The 22144-nt window shown below is 37.3% G+C and overlaps 1 protein-coding gene across 21 annotated transcripts in view; it reads left to right on the top strand.

Moving 5' to 3' along the window:
• The window catches only part of SSBP2 (single stranded DNA binding protein 2), a 179930-nt gene that overhangs the window by 133547 nt on the left and 24239 nt on the right, over window positions 1-22144 (top strand). For 9 of the 21 annotated variants that reach the window (XM_086479012.1, XM_086479028.1, XM_086479024.1 and 6 more), the window contains 4 exons: window positions 10565-10624; window positions 13978-14044; window positions 14237-14307; window positions 18145-18212. In XM_086479012.1, the coding sequence (XP_086335138.1) occupies window positions 10565-10624; window positions 13978-14044; window positions 14237-14307; window positions 18145-18212 (266 nt within the window). Of the gene's footprint in view, window positions 1-10564; window positions 10625-13977; window positions 14045-14236; window positions 14308-18120; window positions 18213-22144 lie in introns of all 21 variants that reach the window. The other 12 variants (XM_086479011.1, XM_086479023.1, XM_086479014.1 and 9 more) reach the window with 6 other exon arrangements.

A 22144-nucleotide genomic window follows, 5' to 3' on the forward strand; every position in this document is an offset into this window, starting at 1 on the left:
TATGAATTGTCCACCAAGGGGTTGTTGTTTGCACAAGGAATGAGGATTCCTAATTCCAGCTGCTAAATTACGTGACTAAAGCTAGAAGATGCAGGCGTGTCTCAGACTGGTCTTTGCAGATCCATAATGTGTATCTATATCAACATAAAAACATTTTGTCTCTTTTTAAACACCTTTGAACTGTTTCAACTATTGCCTTCCCCTAATACTCACGTAGTTTCCTGGTTTTCCAGGGCATTACCAATTTTTATCCCCCATCTTCAAACAGCCATGCTTTGTTAACAGTGGTAGCATCTTGCTTCATCACTTAACTTTCGCTGCTGATCCTCAAGTTCTCCCCACTTTTACAGCATTACCTTTATTTATTTTTTTTTTAAACTAAAATGTACAAATCATTAAAAATGACCTGGAGCATGACTGCAAAATTAGCTGGATTTGCTACATGTTCACACCCATTCTAAATTCCAGTGGAGCAAATGAGATAATTGCAGGTGAAGGAGTGAAAAGGTAAAGAATTGAGTCCTGAGCGGGGCAGATAAAGTGAAGTTCCAGAAGCTTGAAAACCATCATGGATGGTTAAAACATTGCTGTGAACGAATGAAACATCACCAACTTACAAATACAGCTTGTGAGTAAAGCTAGCAGCTTTGGTAGGCCTTGAAAAGCTTTGAAAATAGATTTTAAAGGGGATTTTTTGCCCCTTGCTTTTGTATAATTAATGTTAGTAAGAAGAATTTTATGTTATTTTTGGAATCTCTGTTGTTTGTAGATGCATCCACCCCAGTATAGCCAACTGACACCCACTGGGAATTCTCAAGTGCATAAAATGATGCGTATGTCTATTTCTTCGCAGAATTGGGACCTATGCAATTTTGTCCTTGCCAGTATCACGCTATATTTTCAAATATTTTAATTTTTTAAATTATTTTGAATTTTTAGACTACCTAAGAGAGGATCGGCATCTAGAAAGATCTGTAAGTGGTTTGTATTTGCTCCTCTGTTTTTTGTTCATTTTGACTAAATACCAGGAATAAAGTCAACTTTAAAAAGATAAAGGTGCCTGACATCTGCTGGCTTTGATAATTCTATCCTGCAGTTGTGGTAGTGGTTTTACTGCTCGTAACTCCTAGAACAAATTAAAACTGCTCAGCTTGGGTAGCTAAATAAGCTGTGAGCCCACACTTCCCCCGCCTCCCTTTCCACATATACAGCTTGAGCAGCCACAGACCCACTGTGGAGTGGTGCAAGGGAAGAGTTGATATTGGCACAAGTCATTTTCCTAGGAGATCTGTTCTGAACTTCACAGTCTTAAACTGAAAATTCAAGTTCTATGGTTGTGAGATAAACCTCAGAAATTCAAGGGTACTGACCATTCACCAAAATTGGCATTATAGTTGCTGCTGAAATGTACTAAAGAATAGTTGTCAGTTTTGTATGATGCTTTCTTATGCTGAGTTTAGTTCAGTTCCTATCAGAGCCTGGCTCTTGCTTTTTACATGAACCACAAATGCTTGGGTTTGAATCCAGAATCCTTGGATGATGATAGTGCATGTAGCTTTGAAACAATATATTTATAAAAGATAGCAGGAGGAATAACAAACTCCAGCTTGTCATTGTCAAAGCTGTTTCAAAAAATCAGTCATATATCATAATCAGGGGTGACTAGAAGGATTACTAAATTTAGGGAAATTCTTTCTCAGGCTTAATGATCTGTGTGTATGATGCCTGAATTCTGAAAGTGTAGTTTGTTTATTTTTTAAAAAAAGGTGATACTTCTTGATTTAGTTTCAGCTTCTTGGGTTTGAAATACTGTTCTGTAGTATTTTCATTTAATACAAATTAAAGTGAAAAACATTAACCTGCTTTAAAATGCATGTAGGTAATAGCCCTTCTAAAATTTTATTTCTTTAAAAATTTCCATTAAATATCATGCACAGAACTTAGCCCCTTTCTCTCCCCCTTGCTAAATCTTCTTGAGCATGAGATAATGGTATTTCCCACAAAGTGAGACAGATGTAATAACAGTACAGTTCCTAAAAAGCATTACTTACTTTCTCAAAATTCTGGAGAAGTAGCCAGGCAAGTGGGCAGATCTTGTGTTTAGCATCACGGAGGAATGTTTAGCTAGAGACAAAAAGGTTTTGTTTTTTTAAAAAAGATTTTGTTTCTTAATTTTTCTGTGCAGAGTGTGCAAGTTATCTATTGCAGTATTTGTTCATATGGTGGAATGAGTCCTGTATTTCTTGACCAGGGATAAAGCATTAATTTTGATTGAAATGCTAGTATTGTTGTAACTTTTGGAATTTTAGATGAAGAAAGACAGATGTCTGTGGAAAGCTTTTCACTTTAAAAAAAAATACCTAATTCTGCTCTATAAATTAAATCAAACCTCTTACTGTTGCTATTTATAGGTTGCTGGAGCATGTCAGGAGGCTCTTAGAAAACCATAAATATGGAAATAATTTTTTCATGGATCTTAGTCTGAAGCACAGGGTAGAATTCGCTCGTGGAAGTAGGTTTGGTCGTCAGGAAAGGCCAACATAAAGAGAAATCCTGTTGCGCTTCTGAGAGTATAACATGATTTTATGTGAAATAGTGTGAATGAAAACAACTAGTTTGATTTATCCTGGAAGATTACAAGATGTGTAGTGTGCAACCCAAATTTCATCTCTGAAATACTTTAGCAAAATATGAACCAAAGACCTCTGACACTGTGGCAGCCATTTGGGGGGCAAAGGAGAAGAAGAAGGGTTGTAAAACACAGGTGAATAGGAAAATAATTTTTTGTTAAGAACTGATTACAGCCTGTCCGAGCTTTGCAGAGGATAAGTTACATGTTTGTGTTTGTCAGCAGGCTGTACTAGAAAACAAGAGTGTAATTTTGAGAGCTAATTTAGTTTAGTCCTGGTTAGAATTAAAATGTGTTAATGAAGAGTGTCTTATACGCTGTGGTGGCTGTTACTACGGATGGAGATGTCCACCAAAAAATGCAGAGGAAACTAAATAAATTAAAGTATAGGAATTGTAAACTAACTTGGATAAATTCAATTCGCACCTATTTTGTGGTGCACCACTAGTACTCTTCAAAAGTACAAAACCCCATTTCATTGAGAATGGAAGCAGGCACACCAGTGGTAGTTGTAAAGCACCTCTAAACCATTTAATAAAATGCAGGAGACTTAAGGAGAGATATTAAAATTTACTTCCTAGCCATTTTTCAGTAATGCTACCATAATAAGAAAATTAAATAAAAATATCAAGCAGTCTTACTTCTTACATTTGGACTATAAATAGTTAAATGGTATCAATCCTTTTAACCAGACATAGGTTTGAAAACCAAAAAGGATGAATATGAATTGTATTTTCAGAGACAGAATATGTAACTTGGCAATTCAATTCATTTTTTAAAGGAGAAGAGGAGAACAAAATTTTTTTTGTTTATGTAATGTCATATAATTTAGAACTTTAAATGAATAAATTAAGAGATTTGGTCATTACGAGAATTCCCATCTGGCTTATGACCTTGATGCTGGCAGCTTGGACCCTCTTACAATACCTCCTCTTCAAGTAGGAGCACATTAATTTAAAATCATTTGTCATAGTGTGTACAAATTCAGTCTGCAGTTCCATTTTCAGCTTCTAGTGATAACTAGTGCTTAGACTTTGTGCTGATTATAGTGACTGAATTATACAAACCAATTAATACCATTTCAGTCCTTTTCTATACTGAGTGCTAAAACTGTGTTTCAACTTGTATTTTTTAATTTGTGGTGTGCTCTTGTTGTTTCCTTAAGAGAGGTTCTCCAGTTAGGAGCACCATCAGCCTCTCAGGGTGTTGAGACATACAATCTAAGGAGAATATTCTAAATTTGATAATGCAGGTTAAAAAAACCCAGCATGCTGAAAACCAGTTATCACTTGTTTTTGCTCGCTTCTAAAACCATGAATTTAGACGCGTTTTTGGGAAGCCCTGCTAGCACTGTCTGGTGCAAGCAGGACTCGTTCCTCTTCTTTCCTAAGCCATGTAAAACGCAGTAAGAGCATGGTATGGGCATCCTCTTCCAGGTCTGGATGGCGCCGTTGTTAGAGATGGATCCTTTCTCCTCACTGCCGATCACTGCCCCCCCCCAACAGGGTGGTGCTGCCCCAGGCTGGGGCAGAGGAGAGGTCCCTGGCAGGCAGAGGTTTCCAGGTGAGCCCACATGCTGGTGGCTGGTCAGGCTTGTCTGACACTGTGCTGAAGTACCTGAGATACATAAAACACCTTCCCTTTTGTGAGATCTCCTGTAGGAATGCTCATAGTGGGCACAGCAGGGGGGCTGAGCTGGGCAGGGGACATCTTCAATGGCTTGAGCAGTCCCTGCATCCAACACATTCCTCCTGAGGCTTCCATGCGTTGTGCTTAGCAGGTCACCCCATTGCAAGCTGGTCAGCCTCAGAGGGTGTGTTTTGGCTGGATGAAACTGATTGAGCTACTGCCCTGTTTTCTATAGCAGCCTTAAATTCAGTCATTTAAACCAGGTTGGCGGTGTGCTCTAAAACATACCTTCTGTTCTGCTCTGACCAGACAAACACATACTGTCTGAGCTGAAAAAAACTTTTAGTGCACCTAACTGGGAAGACGTAATGTGAATCTAGATGAGCATTGTTATTTTAAGCTACACTGACTAAGAAAGGTAGGTTCTAACGTGTAGACAAAGAGTTCTGTTCAGGCAATATTAATTCTATTTTATTTTCCTCAGCCCGAGCTTGTTTCACTGGCATTTTGGCTCTTGGTATTTTTATAGTTTGCAGATATGTGCAGCCTCTCCATTATCCATGCCCAATAACTGCAGTAATTCTTTTTGAACTACATTTATTTGTTTTCATTGTGTGTGTGTGTGTGTGTGTGCGCATGTGTGTGTATTTGTTACATGAGGTTGTGCTATCCAGTATAACAAGTCATAGTGTGTCACATAATATGTATGTATTGGAACAGATACGGATATTTACAGTAAATTCAATCTCATTAGGAGTTCAGTCACAATGGGAATTTAAATGTAAGCAATATTCAGGATTAGTTATTTGACTGTGGATTATTGTAGATTTTGCAATTTATGTGGGACAAAATTTGGTCAGTAAATGTCATGGTATAAGTAAAAAAAGGATTAAAATGTTAATGCAAAAAACCCTCCATATTTGGAAGAAAGTAAATTATATTCCCAGATTTTGGAAGGGAAGTAGATTTAAAGAAAAATAGATACACTGAAATCTATTGCACTTGGCAGAATGCCGTCTTTTAAATTCTTTTATTCCACCAGTATTAGGCACAAGAAAACTAAACCACACCATATTCTAGAGTCACCCAAATGACTAAAAAAAGGCAGAGTAAGAATCACTGACAGGGAAACGTGCTAGCTTCCATGCGTTTATATCATCAGATTCCTTGTGGATATTTCTTGTGAAATCATTTTTCCTGAATACTGGAACCAAAATGTGGGTGGGTAGACCACTGTGCTTCAATGTTGCTTCTTCAAAGACTTCCCTACTGAGAAACTTATTATCTGCTTGTCCCCTTATGTTCCCAGGGATTAAGAAACAGTATTGTACAAGATTTTTACTTTGTGCATGCCCACATGTACCCACAACTCACAAAATCGTATTAAATATACAGCTTATAAGATAACTTTTACTCTTCTGTACACACTTGGATTCTTTCTTTAGCAGGAAGATAACAAAAGTACTAGAGCATGTGGCACCATCATTCAAGTTCTTGAACTTTACTTCTTTTTAAGTATTTTTAACAATTCAACATGATAGGATGCTATAAGCAAGAGCAGGAAGCTTACTAAATTTAGCATTTCATACCTTTATTTTATTTTGTGTAGTCTGTCTTCTTTTAGTATTTTTTAGTGGTTTTTTAGTACTTGAGAATTCTCCTTTTAGGTCGTTTGTTTCCTCTCTGGCTGCTTTTTCACCCAGTTTAGTAGAACCTTCTGCTTATATTTTTTGGTCTCGGATACCTTCAGGATGCTTTTTGTGATACGAAATTACTGAATTTTATACCTGAAGGCAGTAATTACAATATAATGGTATTCACAGATGTGTTTAGTTGGCTGTTACACAAAACAGTTACCAGAATCTTCTGCTGTTGCATGGCACACGTTTTCAAACACTGATAGCATCTCTATGTTGTGGTTTAGATGTGACATTCTTGCCTGTTACTCTGTTTTCTTCTTGCACTCGTTCTGGTTTGGTTTCATTGGTTGTTTGGTCTTGGGTTTTGTTGATTTTTGATTTAGTTTGTTTTTTTTGTTTGGCGTTGTTTTTTTTTTTTAATTTTCTTATTTTCTTAATACATTAGTGTATGTGCCAGTTCCTGAACTCCATTTGAGAAGTTAATTGTAGCTTAGGGTAGTGTTTTTTACACCTCCTTGTACTCAGCGTAATGTCCCTGTTGCAGATTAGAGGGACTTGAAGGCTGCAGTAGTGACTGGAAACCCTTGAGAGCCATTTGAGCACCTGGAAATTTCTGTGGGGTGGAGCCACTCTGGTAACACTCTTCTTTCTCAGTCACATCTGCTTTGAGAGATTGGCTTCCCTTAGACAGGTTTTGCAACATCTTAAGCTAGATCTGGCCCTGAAATTCCAGATGTATTATTTGAAGAGTATCCTACAGCCTTTTGCATAGAGAGCTCTATGAGGTTGACATCTTATGCCCCTCTGTCTTCTTCCTATCAAATATCTAAAATCACTGCTGCATTTATTAAATAGCGTTACCTGTCTTTTGGCATATTTTTCCAGATTAATTATTTCTCTCTGGTTTTACCTCAATTATTTTTTGAAGAGTCACATGTCTATAATCCTTGGGTGGAAGGAGGGCTCTTGTACTCTCTGCATTGCTGACAGCCCTCTCCCTCCCAGCTAGCTGGGGCAGTCAAGAAAGTATTTGATGCATTGGCATGACACCTATGCAGCCCCCCCCGTTGAACTCTGAGACAAATAAGGAGTCTGTCTTGCTGACAATTTCATGTGGGGATGGGGTTCCGTTAAAGGTTTTTGACTATCAAGATGATGAATTTTTAATTGACAGAAGGCTGAGGGAGCAGGCAGAAATGTCCGAGTCTTCAACATGCAAAGCATTTGATTTTTATCTTCGGAAGACAAGTGCTACACTGTCCAAATCAAAATCTGTGATCACTGGTTTTAATTCAGTGCCGGTATTTTGAACCCATTACTTTATGTGATGTATGTGCTGTAATACCATTAAGAGAAGGGGAAGAAAAATTTTCCAAGAAGTCAAGGAAAGAGGGCTACTAGCTGTAAGAAATGTAAGTCCAGGGTGGTTCCTCCCTAAGCCATAATCTTTTTAGCAACTCTTTTAACAACAAAGTAAAACTACAATGGAGACTAAATTAGTCAGCTATTCTTCTTAACGGGCTGTAGCAAAACAACATGTGACAAAAAATGCCTACTGCTTGAGTTCATGTCTTTCAGAGTGCCTGGTGCTTAATAATGTGTGTGTGAGAGAGACGTGAAAAAAATGCTTCCGATGTAGCGAAAATCTGTTCGTATTTAATTTATTTTTGTTAAAAGATTTGACAGAATTTCTTTGTTGTCTTGATACATCTTGGTATAACTTTTTGTAGACAAACATGACATTGGTAATGGAGAGGGACAAGTTTACTAACTGGCACAAAAATTAGAATATTTAAGTCTTTAATTGTAGAATTTTTGTGGTAAACTAAAGTACTAAATCTTGGTTCAAAACAGCGTAAAACTTTTTAGAGCTGTCCTTGAACATCACTATCTCAACATTTTCTGTAATGCTATATGGATCTTTATTGGTACTTATAGTCATCAAAACATTTTGTGCTTCCCAGTTGTTTATATATTTTCCTGCCTGTAGAACTCTGCAATGTTTGTATCCAATGTTTGGATACAAAATTTTTTGAAATTTACTAGGTGAAGTCGTCCCTTGCAGTTCCACTTGGGTTCACTTGCTTAAAGAATAGGAGAAGGTTTAAACACTTGCACGAATCTGTTTAAGGGAAATACATAGATACATAAATATTTACAGTATATAAACATTCTTGCAAGACAGAGTTGTATCAAAGAGGCTCCTGTAGTTATTCCATGCAATGAACTAGTAAGTCAGTTAAGAATAGATGCACTGGCTCTCGAATTAAAGTCTGCTTTGATGCCTGCTTGGGAAACAATGACTCAAAAAACCCCATGACTTTTATAATTTCAGAGAAGAATCATAGACTTAATCTTTGAGGCTTGTATTAAATAGACTTGAGACTTACCTAGATCCAGGCCTTCTTGGATATCTGAAGTAGCTACTGACCTCAGGGGCACAGCAAACCAAAAAGTACGGGCTCTGATTGTCAGGCATTAGAAACAATGTGAGTCATATTTTGAAAAGTGAAAATACGACTTCATATGAGTAAGCTTCTTTTTGTCCTTAACACAGTGGGGTATTTGTTTAATCCTTTTTAATTTTTAATTTCAACTCTAAAAAAAAAAAAAAAAGAAAAAGTTTTTAGGTATTTTTATAAACTGCATGGGAAGGCAAACCCACTGGGAAGAGATGGGACAAGCAGGTTTCCATCCTACTTGAAAGGAGCAGATGTTCTGCCAAGAAGCACTGTTGTATACTAATATTCTACAATAAGATATGCTTGACTTGAGAGGCATTGCTGATTTCCCTTTTATGAGCTGTACAACTGTAAATAAAGTTAAGGTTTTGTTTGCTGAATAAGGTAAACCAAATCCAAGATACTCACTAGAGTGTGCTGCACCCCATACAATGCATTTGGTTGACCTTTGTGGAAATTGTTGAAATTCTAATTTCCTCGCACTTTTACTGCTTTACAAGGGCCTGCATGTTTACAGCCTTCGCCACATGCACAACCCTGTTTTCTTTCTTTCTTAATCAGACAACCTCATCATCAGAAAGAGGGCATGAAGAAGCCTTCCTTTTCTGTAGCACAGAATTTCAAATGCCTTTTTTGTTAACCTTTTCACAATTGTCAGTGAACTTTCTTCTCCCGTTTGTAAACCCTCAGTATTTTAACTTGCTTCCTAGTACCTATTCTGGATACATGTTTGTGTAGGTCATGTTTTTTCAGCTTTCATCTGATTCTAAGCTGTGAAAGGTTCTGTTAAATTTTCTTCTGCAACATCATAAGCAAAATTCCATTGCTAATTATTTGTAAAATAATTATAATTCTTTTGCTAGGTATTAGTACTACTAATATATGCATTACTAGCATAGATGATCACTGGCATTTTAGTTTATAATGAATGCAGTGCTGCTGATAAAGCTAAAATATCCTATTCATTTGTAAAACAGTGATGTTAATCGTAGAGCTCTAGTGACCTGCTAGTGGTTCTTAGCTACAGCTGACTAAATGATGTCTATGTAGGTATATTTTGAAGATATATTGAAGAGACCCTAAAGGGTGGGTTTAAACCTGCAGCAGCTCATTGTTCATCAGAGCTTGCCCCTGGGAAGTCCCAGCAGACTCCTTTCCTTTCTCTTTCCCATGTGTCTGGTGGCAGTGTCATGAACAGAAGGGAGCTCCTCTTTCACGATACAAAGAATCAGTCTTTTTTGTCCTTCTGTCCACAGTTAAAGCATACTTTTAGCACTTAGTTTTCTTCTGGAGTTATAGGTATGCTTCCTTGCCAAAATGATCCCCTTCGTCATCTGTTTAGTCAATGTTTGTGCCTTTGCCCTGTAGATCTCACAGTTGCCACTGACCTCCCGACCCTTTAGATTTCTAGGTTATTGTCACACTTTGGTATGGAATACGTAGGGAAGTTAAATGTGTTTGCTGGTACTATCGTTTGTTTATCATAAGGGACTGACCTTGTTTGTGGGCTTTGAGGTAGTATAGTAGTAGTAGCCAAGAGCCACTAGAACCTCACAAGTTGCAGCATGGTACGACAGACTTGGGTATAAATTTGGTTTTGAGAGAGGAGGTTGACTCTGTCAGCGTGGTGTTAAATATGGAGGGATATGCGTAGTGCCACATTGAATTAATATGGTTAACAGAACCACTGAAGTTCTAAATATTTATGACATAAACTTGAAATCTCTGCCCTCACAGGTTAAATCTTGTATTCCATTTTACTGTATTATTATGAAAAAGTGAATGGAAATTATTTGTGAATTATTATGCTGTTACTTGCCTCTTGACTCTCCCAAGAATATTTTTGGGTTTTATGCCAGGGTTCCTATCTTTCTCCCTTCTCCAGTGGAAAGTATAGATGTGTGATTGTATGATCTAAATTGTTTATTGTTCTTCACTGTTAATGCATTAAGTTATTTATATTCTGCATTCACAATTTCTGTAACAAAGTTTTAAATAATATATCTTGATAAATGCATTCACTAAGAATCTCTAAATTTATTTAGTTCTATGAAGCGTTGTGGAATAATATACTGAATGCTTTGTGGAAGTGTTTAAGCTGCATGCTTGAGGTGTGAGCGTGGCATAAGGCATATGCCCAATGACTCAGTGCGGTATTTACAAGTTAAATTGAAATATTTAGCAGTGTTTCTTCTTTTTCATAGCCTTTCATGTCCCCTCGGTACCCTGGAGGTCCAAGACCACCTTTAAGAATACCCAATCAGGTAAGATTTTATCACTGATGCACCATTGTGGTCCAGGGTGATGGTGCAGTGGTGGGGACAAGGAATGTTGTCTTGCTGGCTACCAATGGCTCATTGGCTACAAAACATACTCAGTCCCTCTCCACCCCATTTTGTCTGACCATTAAACAGTTATTTTGATGAGATGTGGCCATGCCACTCGCAGAACACTTTCCTATGCTTAATTAGTAGTTTATTGTCCATTGAGCCTGTTTGCAGAGGGAGGATACAGTTGCCTCGTGTGGTGCATTATCCTCAGCCAGCTGACACCACCTGCTCTGAGATGAAGGCAGAATGTCCCCGTAACTGTTACGCCCTCTAAAGTTTCCTAACCACATCAAGCAGTTAGCTCTGAGAATTTTTTTGCTTAATTCTATGTAAAATGCATCACTCCCACCTATTCTTTGTTACATGTATGAAGTATTTATTTCATAGTAAATATGGAGATTATTGGTGAGAAGCAGATTATCGTAAAGTGCTCTGTGGCTCTTATAGGCACTCTGAGGACTTTATAAAAGCATTTAATTCCCGATTTTCTCTCATCTACATCAAAGGATGTGTATGCCAGTGTAACAGCAATGAGTAATGAGCTGCTGTTCATCAGCAGAGACCTTTATTGGCCCATCTGTGAGAAGATGGTTCTGGAAGCAGATAGCATTTGTATTTTTAAGCACTTCTCCATAGTGCAGATAGAGGAGGAGAAAGCAGTTGTCAGCAGATGGAAAGTTAAAGATAAGCAGAGAGAAAAATATCAGTGGAGCTCTGAAAGAAAAACTAGGTCATTTACAGTGTTGGGAAGGGTTGGTACGATAGATGGAACAGGTGTTTTGGTCCAACTTAGACTTCCAGGACTGGGTTTCTTGTTGTCACAGCTTGATGAGGGGACTTTTATCCCCTAGCCTCAGTTCTGGGTATTTTTTGTATCTGTAGGACACAATGTCAACAAACTTGTTTTTAGCACTGGCACAATATTGCCAGAAAATACTAAGTTTAAATTTTAGTGAGCTGGATTTATCAGGTGGCAAGACCTTCAGATAGTCCTCTACATCAAACATGGTTATGTTTGGGAGCAGGTTAAGTCACCTGTACCATAGCTACTTTCTCACAGGGAAAATGAGTGACTTAATTAAACTTGCTGAAGTCATCATCAACTTGAGAACATGAGTGCAATGTCATTAGTGCTTTAGTCAAATATTTGCTACAGGCATACTGTAATTCAGTACGAAATATCTTCCTGATTTTTGCACCTTTCAGTAATACCTTAGACAGAGATACACCGGTTGTTTCTGTGTTTCTGAACACTGTAAATACTGGCAGGTAGAATCTAGATGTGGTGAAAACTGTGAAAGCATTGCCAACCTGCAGTTTTAGTTTTGGAAGCGTTTTTGTCTGCACATTGTGGTATTTTCTGTTCAGAGCTGTAACATAATCACATAATCTCAGTGAATTACAGCTCTTGCAGTTCATTTACATTATGCCACATTCATGAACTACTGCTTTTAACAACACTGCCATTATTTAAATTACAGCATAGGTGGGCAGTGTGTGGAAGTAAAGCTATTGTAGTGCAGCTTTAAGGCTGAAATTTTGATTAGACAGAAGTCAGTAAAAATCAAGAGTTACTGTAACTATAACTCTATTCCTTAATGCCTTGCAGTAAGGATTGCGTTTCTTAGGCAAGGAAGAGTAACCCAGAGCATGCCTGCCTAGTGCTGCATAAGGGTTATCTGAGCTAGATCTAGGCTTTGTAGCAAGGAAAGTTGGTACCGAGTGCCACATGAGCGCCCCTAAGTTGCCTCTGGTACTCGATCATGTCCTACAAGATCAAGCCCCACAAGGGTATTTGCTGTTGGGAATGCGTTGTGCTGTACAGGTACACTTCTTTTTCTTGAAAAGTGGCATGACATGTTAGAAAGGAACCGTAGTCCCTCATACAATGATCTGCAGTGTAACGACCGCATGAGTTAAGTCTTCAGTCATGTGTGCTTACAGCAGCAAATGCCTCCATGTCCTTTCGTGTCATCTACTGTCTCTGGCAGAAGTGACCAGGTCCTGCTTTGCTAGTGTTTGAAACCTTGATGCACTTCATGTGTTGTTCTTACGATGTCGTCCAGACTTCAAGCCGCTGAATTACATGTAAAACCCTTGATTTAAATGATGTTGTCTTAGATTATTTCTTTATTCCATTCGTCTTGCAGTGCAGTACCTTTTGCCTGTATTACCTTTGAGGTAATAATGTGCATCTTAATTTTGGATTTCCTACCTCTTGTGGAAACAAACTGTGTAATATTTGCAGACAGGTTCCCCTTTGTATGTATCCAAGACTGCTACAGTATTTCCAGGTCAAGAGTAACTTACGCATTCCCACAGTAAGCAATACCTGTATTACCTGTGTAGATTACTTTCATAATAAGAGATTTACTCGTTCTGGATACATTTTTACTGAAAATGTGGTGTTGTTTTGAAATGCTAAAAAGCACCTAGTGGATCAGCTACAAAGATCCATTCATAAAAACATTTTTCTGGTTGACTGAACTGTAGGTAAGAGACTGTAGGGGTTAGTCTTAAACCTAATTCAGTTACTGTAAACCCAAAGGGTGATTAAAATGTGGGGACATAAAAGCAATGCATTTGATTTGAACCAGGGGTGAAGTAACAACACACTGTAGCTTCAGGCTTGAAGGCAAGATTTAGTAGGAAGTTTTGTGACTGCTGTTATCTTCGGTAGATGAATAATAAGCTTATCTGGCATAGGTGCCCTTCAAGAGTAAGGCAGAGTGGAAGATAAAACGTCCCCTGCATCACAGCCCTCATTAACCATACCGTGTGAGTGCTGTGCAGTTGGCTCAGTTACGGCTCACTCTTGGAGAATATCGGTGTCTGCACTGTGACCTCTGAAAGGAAACGTTAAAATAATGGTTAAAAGGGAAAACTGTAGCACTATAAGCTTTGGAAAAATTGCCATGTGCCCCAGAAAAAGGCAGTGTTTGGAGGTTTAAGTAGTAGGTAAGCTAAAGTGAAGAAAGTATTGGGGTGGGAGGGGGCGGGGAAGCAAATTATGTAATTACACTTTGGAGATTATTTATATGTAATTCCACAGGAGTCCAAGAGTTTATCCATGCAAATCCATAGTCAGGGTTGTAGGGCAATCAGGACTTTTAGTTTAGTTAGGCAGTTAGGACACGTAGTTTGGGCATTTAGGAAAGTTAACTCTTCCATGTTACTCTTGACTCAGAAGAAATATCTGAAAATTAAAACCAAAATATCTGCATTATGTCTTTAACATGAATGTCAAAGCATTATGTCATTTTAACATACGGGTTCTATGCCTGCAGGCACTTGGAGGTGTCCCAGGAAGTCAGCCGCTATTGCCTAGCGGGATGGACCCAACACGGCAGCAAGGTGAATGAGATAATTATTTAGATTATTCAAAAGTACTGTCTTCTCAAATTTATGTCTTTCTTTCTGTGTTTCAAAGCTTACTGACCCTTTTTAAGCTTTTTGTTAATTAAAAAGGAATTATTTATTAAAAGTTGTTTTAGAAGGTGCTTGTGCATTGCATAGTTTTTTTAAGTTACATAATTTTATTTGCAGGGCATCCAAACATGGGTGGGCCAATGCAGAGAATGACTCCTCCAAGAGGAATGGTTCCGTTAGGACCACAGGTACCTTCCACAGATAGATACCCATTTTTATTGATAGGCCTATACTTACACTATGTTACTCTGGCTTTCCATAGCTTGAAGATGGCCAGGACTTGTTCTTCTAATCCTGTTTTAAAATAAACTTTGTGGTTTACAAAAATTAATTCTGAAGTGCAGCTGTACAAAGTCTAAAATGAAAACATCAATCATTTTAATTAAGATTTGGAATTTAAAGAGGAATCCCTTAACTTGCTTATTTCAGAAAAGTTATGTTTGTCCTACAGCCAGTGTATCTGGTAATCGAAGGCTGACATTTGTAAAGGAGACCAAGGATTAAGTAGGTCCTTCCTCATCCTCCCAACTTAATTGATTATGCTGTTTAGGAGGAAAGAAGTAATACTTCTATACTTAGGCAAACTCTTTGTACCAAAAACAGCCCCCAAAATTCTGAAAAGTTTTTCTTTCATCAACTATTGATCTAGATTTTTGGTGAGTGCTAGAGAGATTTTAATGTAAAATGAGAAGTGTATGCTGCCATTTCTCCCCCTTGTCAATCACAAGCATCTCTCTAGCTCTGTTTTTGAGGAGCGAAGCAACCTTGGATTGCAAGAATCTGCCTTCTCCATGGTGCTGACCTGGTCATCATTGTTCATAGGCTTTTTCTTCAAAAGCTTGAAAATAGGAGCAGATGTTTGTCAGTATTACATTGCAACAGTAAAGTAGGGTAGACAACAAATTAATTCTGATGCATACCTGAAATATGAGTCCAAAAGATTATTCTGTATTTTGTCAGTGCTCTCAGTGAGAGAAAATGTAGGTGGTGGTGTTTCATATGGGTGTTGCCAGTATTTTGTTTTACAGCATGCTTGTTGTGCTCACACTGCTTTTTCACTTCCCCATTTCAGATAATCTCTCTAGTGACTTTTTTGTTCCTTGAAATAGCAACTGAATTTTAAATGTTTAAGTAGCTTTGCCTTTCAAATCTGTTCACAACTGTCTTTAGAATTTTGGGTCTTCTTGGTAGGAACCAGTTGTGCAGCTCTACACAGCACCCCCTGTGTAACCAACAAACCATTATTAAATGCATTTGTTATTTTTTCTGTAGCATTGAAGTATATTTACCACTTGCCTTTTGGAGGTAGAAAGAGAAGCTTTGCAATGTGGTTGTATGAGATGGAGCTGATGCTTTATGCAGCACCACTAGTCCCACATCAGGCAAATCTCATGCTGGTTTTTATAAGGATCATTTTTACTTTTTTGCTGTCTCTTAAAATCCAGTGTTTTTGTAAGGTGGTTCTTTCTTGTACTGAACATCCCCTTAAAATGGGGAAAACCGTAACTAATCTGCACAAAATTTAAGTTCGCAAATCAATCTTTCTATAAATGGATCATTATCTATCTTTGTATCTGGCATTTAGGATCTTTGCAGAATACAGTTCTAAAACCAAATTTGTTTAATCTTTTACACCTACTTTTAATGTCTTCTTGCTACAGAGCTGTAAAGTTGACTTAGGTGTGCCTGTAGTGGGAGGCCCTGCTACCTCACTGCACCAGCAGTCAACTTGCAAAACACTTAATGTGCTGATAAAGAAATGCTTATGTCCAGTATAGCATGCATATGCTTGAAAACTTCCAGATAATTTGCCTCAGTTTTGTATTTTATGATTCTAGAGTATTTCAAACTAAATCACATGAAACAAAAAGCAGCGGATGGTTGTAAATGTTTGAATCTGTGAAAAGTTCCAAAGAATTAGGTTCAGGTGTTTTTCAAGCCGTGGTTGATGAATGGGGTGCTACCTCCAATCTGTAACCACTACTTCTCACTGTCCTTCATATCTGCTGGTGAGCCTTCCACATGCTCCCTAATACTTGCTAGTCAAAAAGAATCAGATCATCTTAGATATTTAAGAAAAAGTCTTGGCTAGTCTGGCTCATTTTGGCCACTGGACCCTAGGTTAGGGAGCACTTTTATGAACAACTCAACTACCAGATAAACAGTGGTGGTGGTAACTTTGAGTGAAAAACTGTAAGGAACAAATTGGGGCACTGACTTCTGCAGAGAGCATAGCTGCAGCTGAAGGAACATGCATATTGGTAGCCTTAATGAAAGCGCTTTTATTTTTGGACGAGGGAGTACATTTGGTTAGAATTAGCAATAATTAGAGTTAGAAGTGCAATTGATTAGGATTCTTCCAGTCCTTCCAGATTCCATAGAGATTTTGAACCCTGGTCCACATAAATGTTTCCTGTATTAAAATAAAGAGGGAAGACACCAGACAGACCAGATAGCGAGAATGGCTCAGCCCTCCTCATCAAGATGGAAAGATGACTGTTTTGTTACAGTCATACTGTGTTCCCATCCAGATCCTGTAGTGCCAACGGGGGATGTTACTGTGACTAGCTGCTTTGACTACCCACCAGTTACTACTCTACAGTTGTGACAGAGGAGTTGCTCAGGCAAAATCATCTGGGATAACCTAGGTTAAACAGGAGGTTTGAGTTGACCTGGCTGACTTTTGCCTGAGCATGTGCACCAATTAGTCTACCAGCTGCACACAAAAAGGCAGGAATGAGTAGTGATTGATGACTGGCAGCTGTGGCTAATACTGTCTTCAGATAGCACTGTTGGGTCTGGAAGAGGACATCTGTCTGCAGCCTCTGATTGTATTCCTGCAAACCAGCTATCGATGGAACACTTTCACTACTGTTAACAATGAAGAAAATTTTACGTTTGGGGTTTTTGTTTGCAGCAACAGAACCTCCTGTCCTAGTTACAGATCAGTTCTAGATAACTGATATGTCCTGTCAGTCAAGGTATGAAACAGCACCAGACCCACACTTTGGACACTGTTGTTTTTCTCCCATTCATGACTTCAAGTTTACATGGTTTTGTGAGTCAGACCAATATAGAGAAAACCCATAAGCCTGAGTTGTATAGTTTATATGGTTTGTAGTAGATACATGAAATAGAGTTTAATAACTTTGTTATTGGAAAATAGACTGCAACAACGGTCCTTCTTTGGCGTCCCTCCCCCCCCTTCCAAAATGTGCAGTTGTTAATTTTAAAGAACTTACTATTATCCATTCTTTTGAAATACCAGAAAAATTTAGCAGGATTAACTCAGATTAGGGTGTGCATTCTGATTGTGAGGCGAGACAGACAGTTCTGCTTGTGTTCCTCTGAATAAAAATAGGTATAATTTAGTTTTTCATGTAAATAGTAAAGTTAAACTTTTGTCATAATACCAGAGCATAAACTCAGATTTTATAGGCATTGGACAATTCATTTGTTGGCATCACTATGACATTCATTAATTGTATTACAGACTTTTCGTATTCGTTACCATAGACTTAATAGAATTGACTGATTGGAAGAGAAATGTAATGGTTTTGCTGTATGTTACAAGAATTATATAATATGGTATCATTTATACAAGCGTTTACTGATATCCTAACAAAATCTAACTACAAATAATTCTATTTAAATTCCACGATGTAGAAATCTTAGAATTTAAGTCCAAGTTTCTGATTTTGAATGAGTTCCCTTGGTATAAAAGTTGAATACATAATAAAATCTGCCCCTTGCTGGCCATTGGCTAATATGTAAATAATTCCTCCTGAAACACTTGACATTTTAAGTATTCTTAGTCTATTTCTGTTGTTTGTAATTCCTTCTCCTTGGGGTTAACTTTTATTTTTTTAAGTCAACAATGGAAACTCCTGAAAGAATGAATTACATTGGCCTTTCCAGTCAGCGGTTATGTAGGGATATCATTAACCTGCTGTCCTTTCTTTCCCCCTCCTCTTTGGTTTTGTTTTTTTGTTTTGTGGTAGTCTGACCCTTGGTTATCATTGCAGAACTATGGAGGTGCAATGAGACCCCCACTGAATGCTTTAGGTGGCCCGGGGATGCCTGGAATGAACATGTAAGCACAATAATAAAATCTTATAATATTTAGAAGAATCATTATTTCATTGTAGAAGTAGCATTTGGGATACATAAGACAAGGAGAACATGCTTTAATAAGTAACATGCTTTGATGACTAATAACTGCAATTTAAAAAAGTGAACCCACAGCAGTTTCCTTCTTCTGCATGAATCTCTTACAGGCACCTTTGCTGCCCCTACAAGTCTGTATAAATACTCAGTTTCTTTCACAGGTCAAAGTTCAAATATTGGGAATATTTTGCCACTGTAGTCACCGATACCTACTTGTATGCACTTTTTAAAAAAAATAATGTTATTTACATTTATGGGTTTACTTTACTGATTAAATAATTTGTAGAGAATGGTACAAATATGGTTCTTTCCTGTAAGATAAAGAAGTACTTAATTTTAGCAAAATAAAACCATTGCCTAGAACTATTTATAAAAAAAGACATATTTGAAAGAAGAACTGCGGATTATTCTCTGTCTGTTTCTGGTTTTATTTCCGTAACTACATTTATTTCCACTCTAAACAGATAGAAGAGTATTACAGATATGAGTGGAAGGTTTTCACTGTTTCTATGTACTTCTGGGACTGGATCATTGTTTGGTAAAAATTGATACAGACTGATTTATTCCAGGCATGGATTTAGTCATGGGAGTGTATTATGCCTTTCACACCTGTAGACAACCCCTCTTTCTAAGTACAGAAAAATTTCAGTTGTAAAATTAGTGTACCTAGAGTAGACTAGATTTAAGCTGAGGATTTTAGCATAGCAAGTGGCTCAACATGAGCAGTCTTCTGCACTTTATCTAAATCTTTTGCTTTCTTGGAGTAGCTTACCTGATTAGCCAGCCTGGAAAAAAAAATAAGGTGCTCTTTGTATTACTCAGATTTCTTTCTTAAGAGATTCACAAATTTTAAGGGGCTGCTGTAGTTACCTTTAGCATACTGCAGACCAGAGATTATCAAGTTATTCTTGGGTCATGGCCCTACCTCTTTTCATAACCAGCATTTTGCAGACCCTGGAGTGGTCACAGAAGGCAGCATGGTGGTCTGGCTATCAAGACACTAGAGTAATTTTACAACCTTAAAGCAGAGAACGTGTTCTTTTCTTACTCCTTTTACACCTTTGTCTTTCAAGAATGAGTTTTCAGCAGATTGACACAGAAAACACAGTGAAGATTAATATGTGCTTCATAGCTAGACATTTTTACTCTTTATTTTTATAGGAAACATAAATGAGAGATGATAATTTTCATTTCAAGTTAAGAGTAGCCAACCTGAAAAAGTAAAAGAGGTATTGAGGTACACAATACCACTAAAAGAAAATCTAATCCACCATATCCTTAATTTCTTCTGATTTCCAGACATACCTTGACTTGAAGCAAATAAAATAAAATCTAAAGTTGGGTGTTACTCTGTCATAGACATCATATATTGGACTCGACAATTCTAGGAACCTTACCAAGGGTAGGCATTTCTTCTTTTAAATAAAATTGATGTAGAAAAAAATATTTAGATCTTTGAAATTCAGTGTGAATATAATATAAGCACTACAGAGATTGTCCTAGGGAGGAGACTGAATTATAAGAGAAGAAATATAACTTTATAAAATAAAATGTTGTAGAAGTAAAATTGAGGATAGAAAAGATATCCTGAGGCTACTTATCCACATAAGTAAGAGTTTACATAGGAAAAACAAAAGAATGGATTCCTGGATGACAAAAAGAGTTCCTGGTCTGCCAGAAAGAGAGAAGATCAGTTGAAATACTACCATTTCCATATTGCAGCATTTAATAAGCACATTTCATCTTCTGTTGAGCCAGTAAACACACATAGATCATGTTCTTTTAATTCAGTGATCTGGGAAGTACGTTTTCCTTTGAACTTGCATGTCCTCTTGAAGGGGACACCATGAATTGGAGTCATCTACTTGGGAAATGAATGAACTTTCATACAGTATATGATCAGAGGAGAACAAGATGTGCTCAGCTGAAAGTGGGAACAGAATACTCTTTCTTGGTTTTGAGTAAGATTTTGTACTGTTCCTTTGCTTATTACAATGCACTTTAGAGTCATAAGAGAGTCCAAATTGCTACTGCTGGAATATGTCTGTGCTATAGAATATCCTGACCTGTGTTACATACTGAATTACGGACCATTGTAAGGAACTCGATTATTGCATGCCTGACTACATGAATAATCAAACTGAGTATTTTTTTTCCTCTGTCAAATGGAGTGACATATACTGATCAAAAGGAAAACAAAGGGCTTACTATGGTCTGGCTTTCTTTTAGTTGTATTTCCAGGACGTCAGGGTTTTTTCTCACTGTAAAGTTACTGTGGCCAAAGTTGTTCTTACACCAAAATCTTAGTGAAGACTCATTGTCTGGTCAATTCCAGCATTCAGGATCAGTCAGAGTGCATCCAAGGATAACCTGGGGACAGTGTCAATAGATGGACCTGACTGTGTTAAATTAATTCCTTACAATTTATCTAATGCACAGTGCTAAGAAATAACAGTGTAAGTAATTTGGTGTATTCGCACTTCTAGGAGATAGGATAACTATACATGAGACTATTGCCTTATAATAACATACATTTGCCTTTTCATAGCCATATCTTTTTCTTACATGAAAATTTTACAGTGTTCTATTCAATATTTTTGGATTTTTGGCACTGAAAAAATAAAAGTGAAAAAATAAACATTTTTACTCTACAAAACCAGTTGCTATTTAAAATGAAGCTTTTTTTCTCCTTGGAAAGTGTGAAAGGAAGATGTTTTGGCAGAATATTTGCCAATTTTTACATTTTTCTGGAGGAAAAAGTGTTCTTTATTGTAAAACATGGCAGCATCCAGCTTGAGAGCTTGTAGACAGTATTTCAGTCTAAGAGCATATACTCCACAAATGTAGTACTGCTAAATAATTGCTTGCTGTTTGAAACAGATGATACATATCTTATGTTCTTCTACAAAATAACTTTTTATTTTAGCTGTATAGTTTTACATTGAAACTTGGTGTAGCCATTTTTAGTAAGATTTTATTTCTTTGGTGATAAATGCCCTCTTTGGAAAAAAATAGCAAATTTCAGGGAGCAGTGTTACATTTCACTGACACTTTTTAATGACCAGTATGACCTGCAGTGCTGTCTCAAGTGCTAAGAATATCTCAGTCATGCCTGAAAAGAAAAAAAAAGAAGTGATTTTGTTTTTTACCTCAAGTCACAAACTTCTGTCTAGATGTTTAATTTCCTGATTTAATATATTTTCCCCTTGGGAAACTGAAATTTTGGATTTTTTCGAATACTAGGATCAATGCTGTAGGACTAAGGATAAAATGAAGCCATAATTAGTCATAGTGACAGATACTTCATAAATTCTATTTTGGAATTGGTACGTTCATAATAATGTTTTATGACTGTTAATGCTTCCAATATAAACCTTTAATAAAGGGCAAAAAACCTGCTTACATTGCATTGAAAAAAATAGCAGGTGGGTTTTTTTTTACGTGTATTTTATAAGCTAATAACATTTGGCTCCACAAAAACCATATGGCTCTCCAGCAGAATCTGCTACAGTGTTTTCTAAGTCTATACGTAGAGCTGTCCGTGGCTTCCAGTAAATTTGCAAATTCCAATAGCTTGTTAGATGAAAGGTGAGTTTCCCACTCTCCTTGTAAGGCCTGTCTAAATTTCCACGTTGCTGTGGCTTAACCCAGTCATGTATCTCAGTTGGCTTTTTCATGTTCTCTGTAGTTCAGAGAAATCTGCAGTGTCATCACATCTGTTTTCCATTTGATGCTTTTCATTAGATATATTTGTGTTGTCACACAAACAAGTGCAAGGTTTTGCATTGAAAACAGACTTCCAGTGTGTTACAAATATTCCTGGTTTCTCTGAAAAAGAGGAGCCAATAAACCAAATAT

The sequence above is a fragment of the Leptosomus discolor genome, chromosome Z (genome assembly GCF_034619465.1).
Source record: "Leptosomus discolor isolate bLepDis1 chromosome Z, bLepDis1.hap2, whole genome shotgun sequence".
Taxonomy (NCBI): Eukaryota; Metazoa; Chordata; class Aves; order Leptosomiformes; family Leptosomidae; genus Leptosomus; species Leptosomus discolor.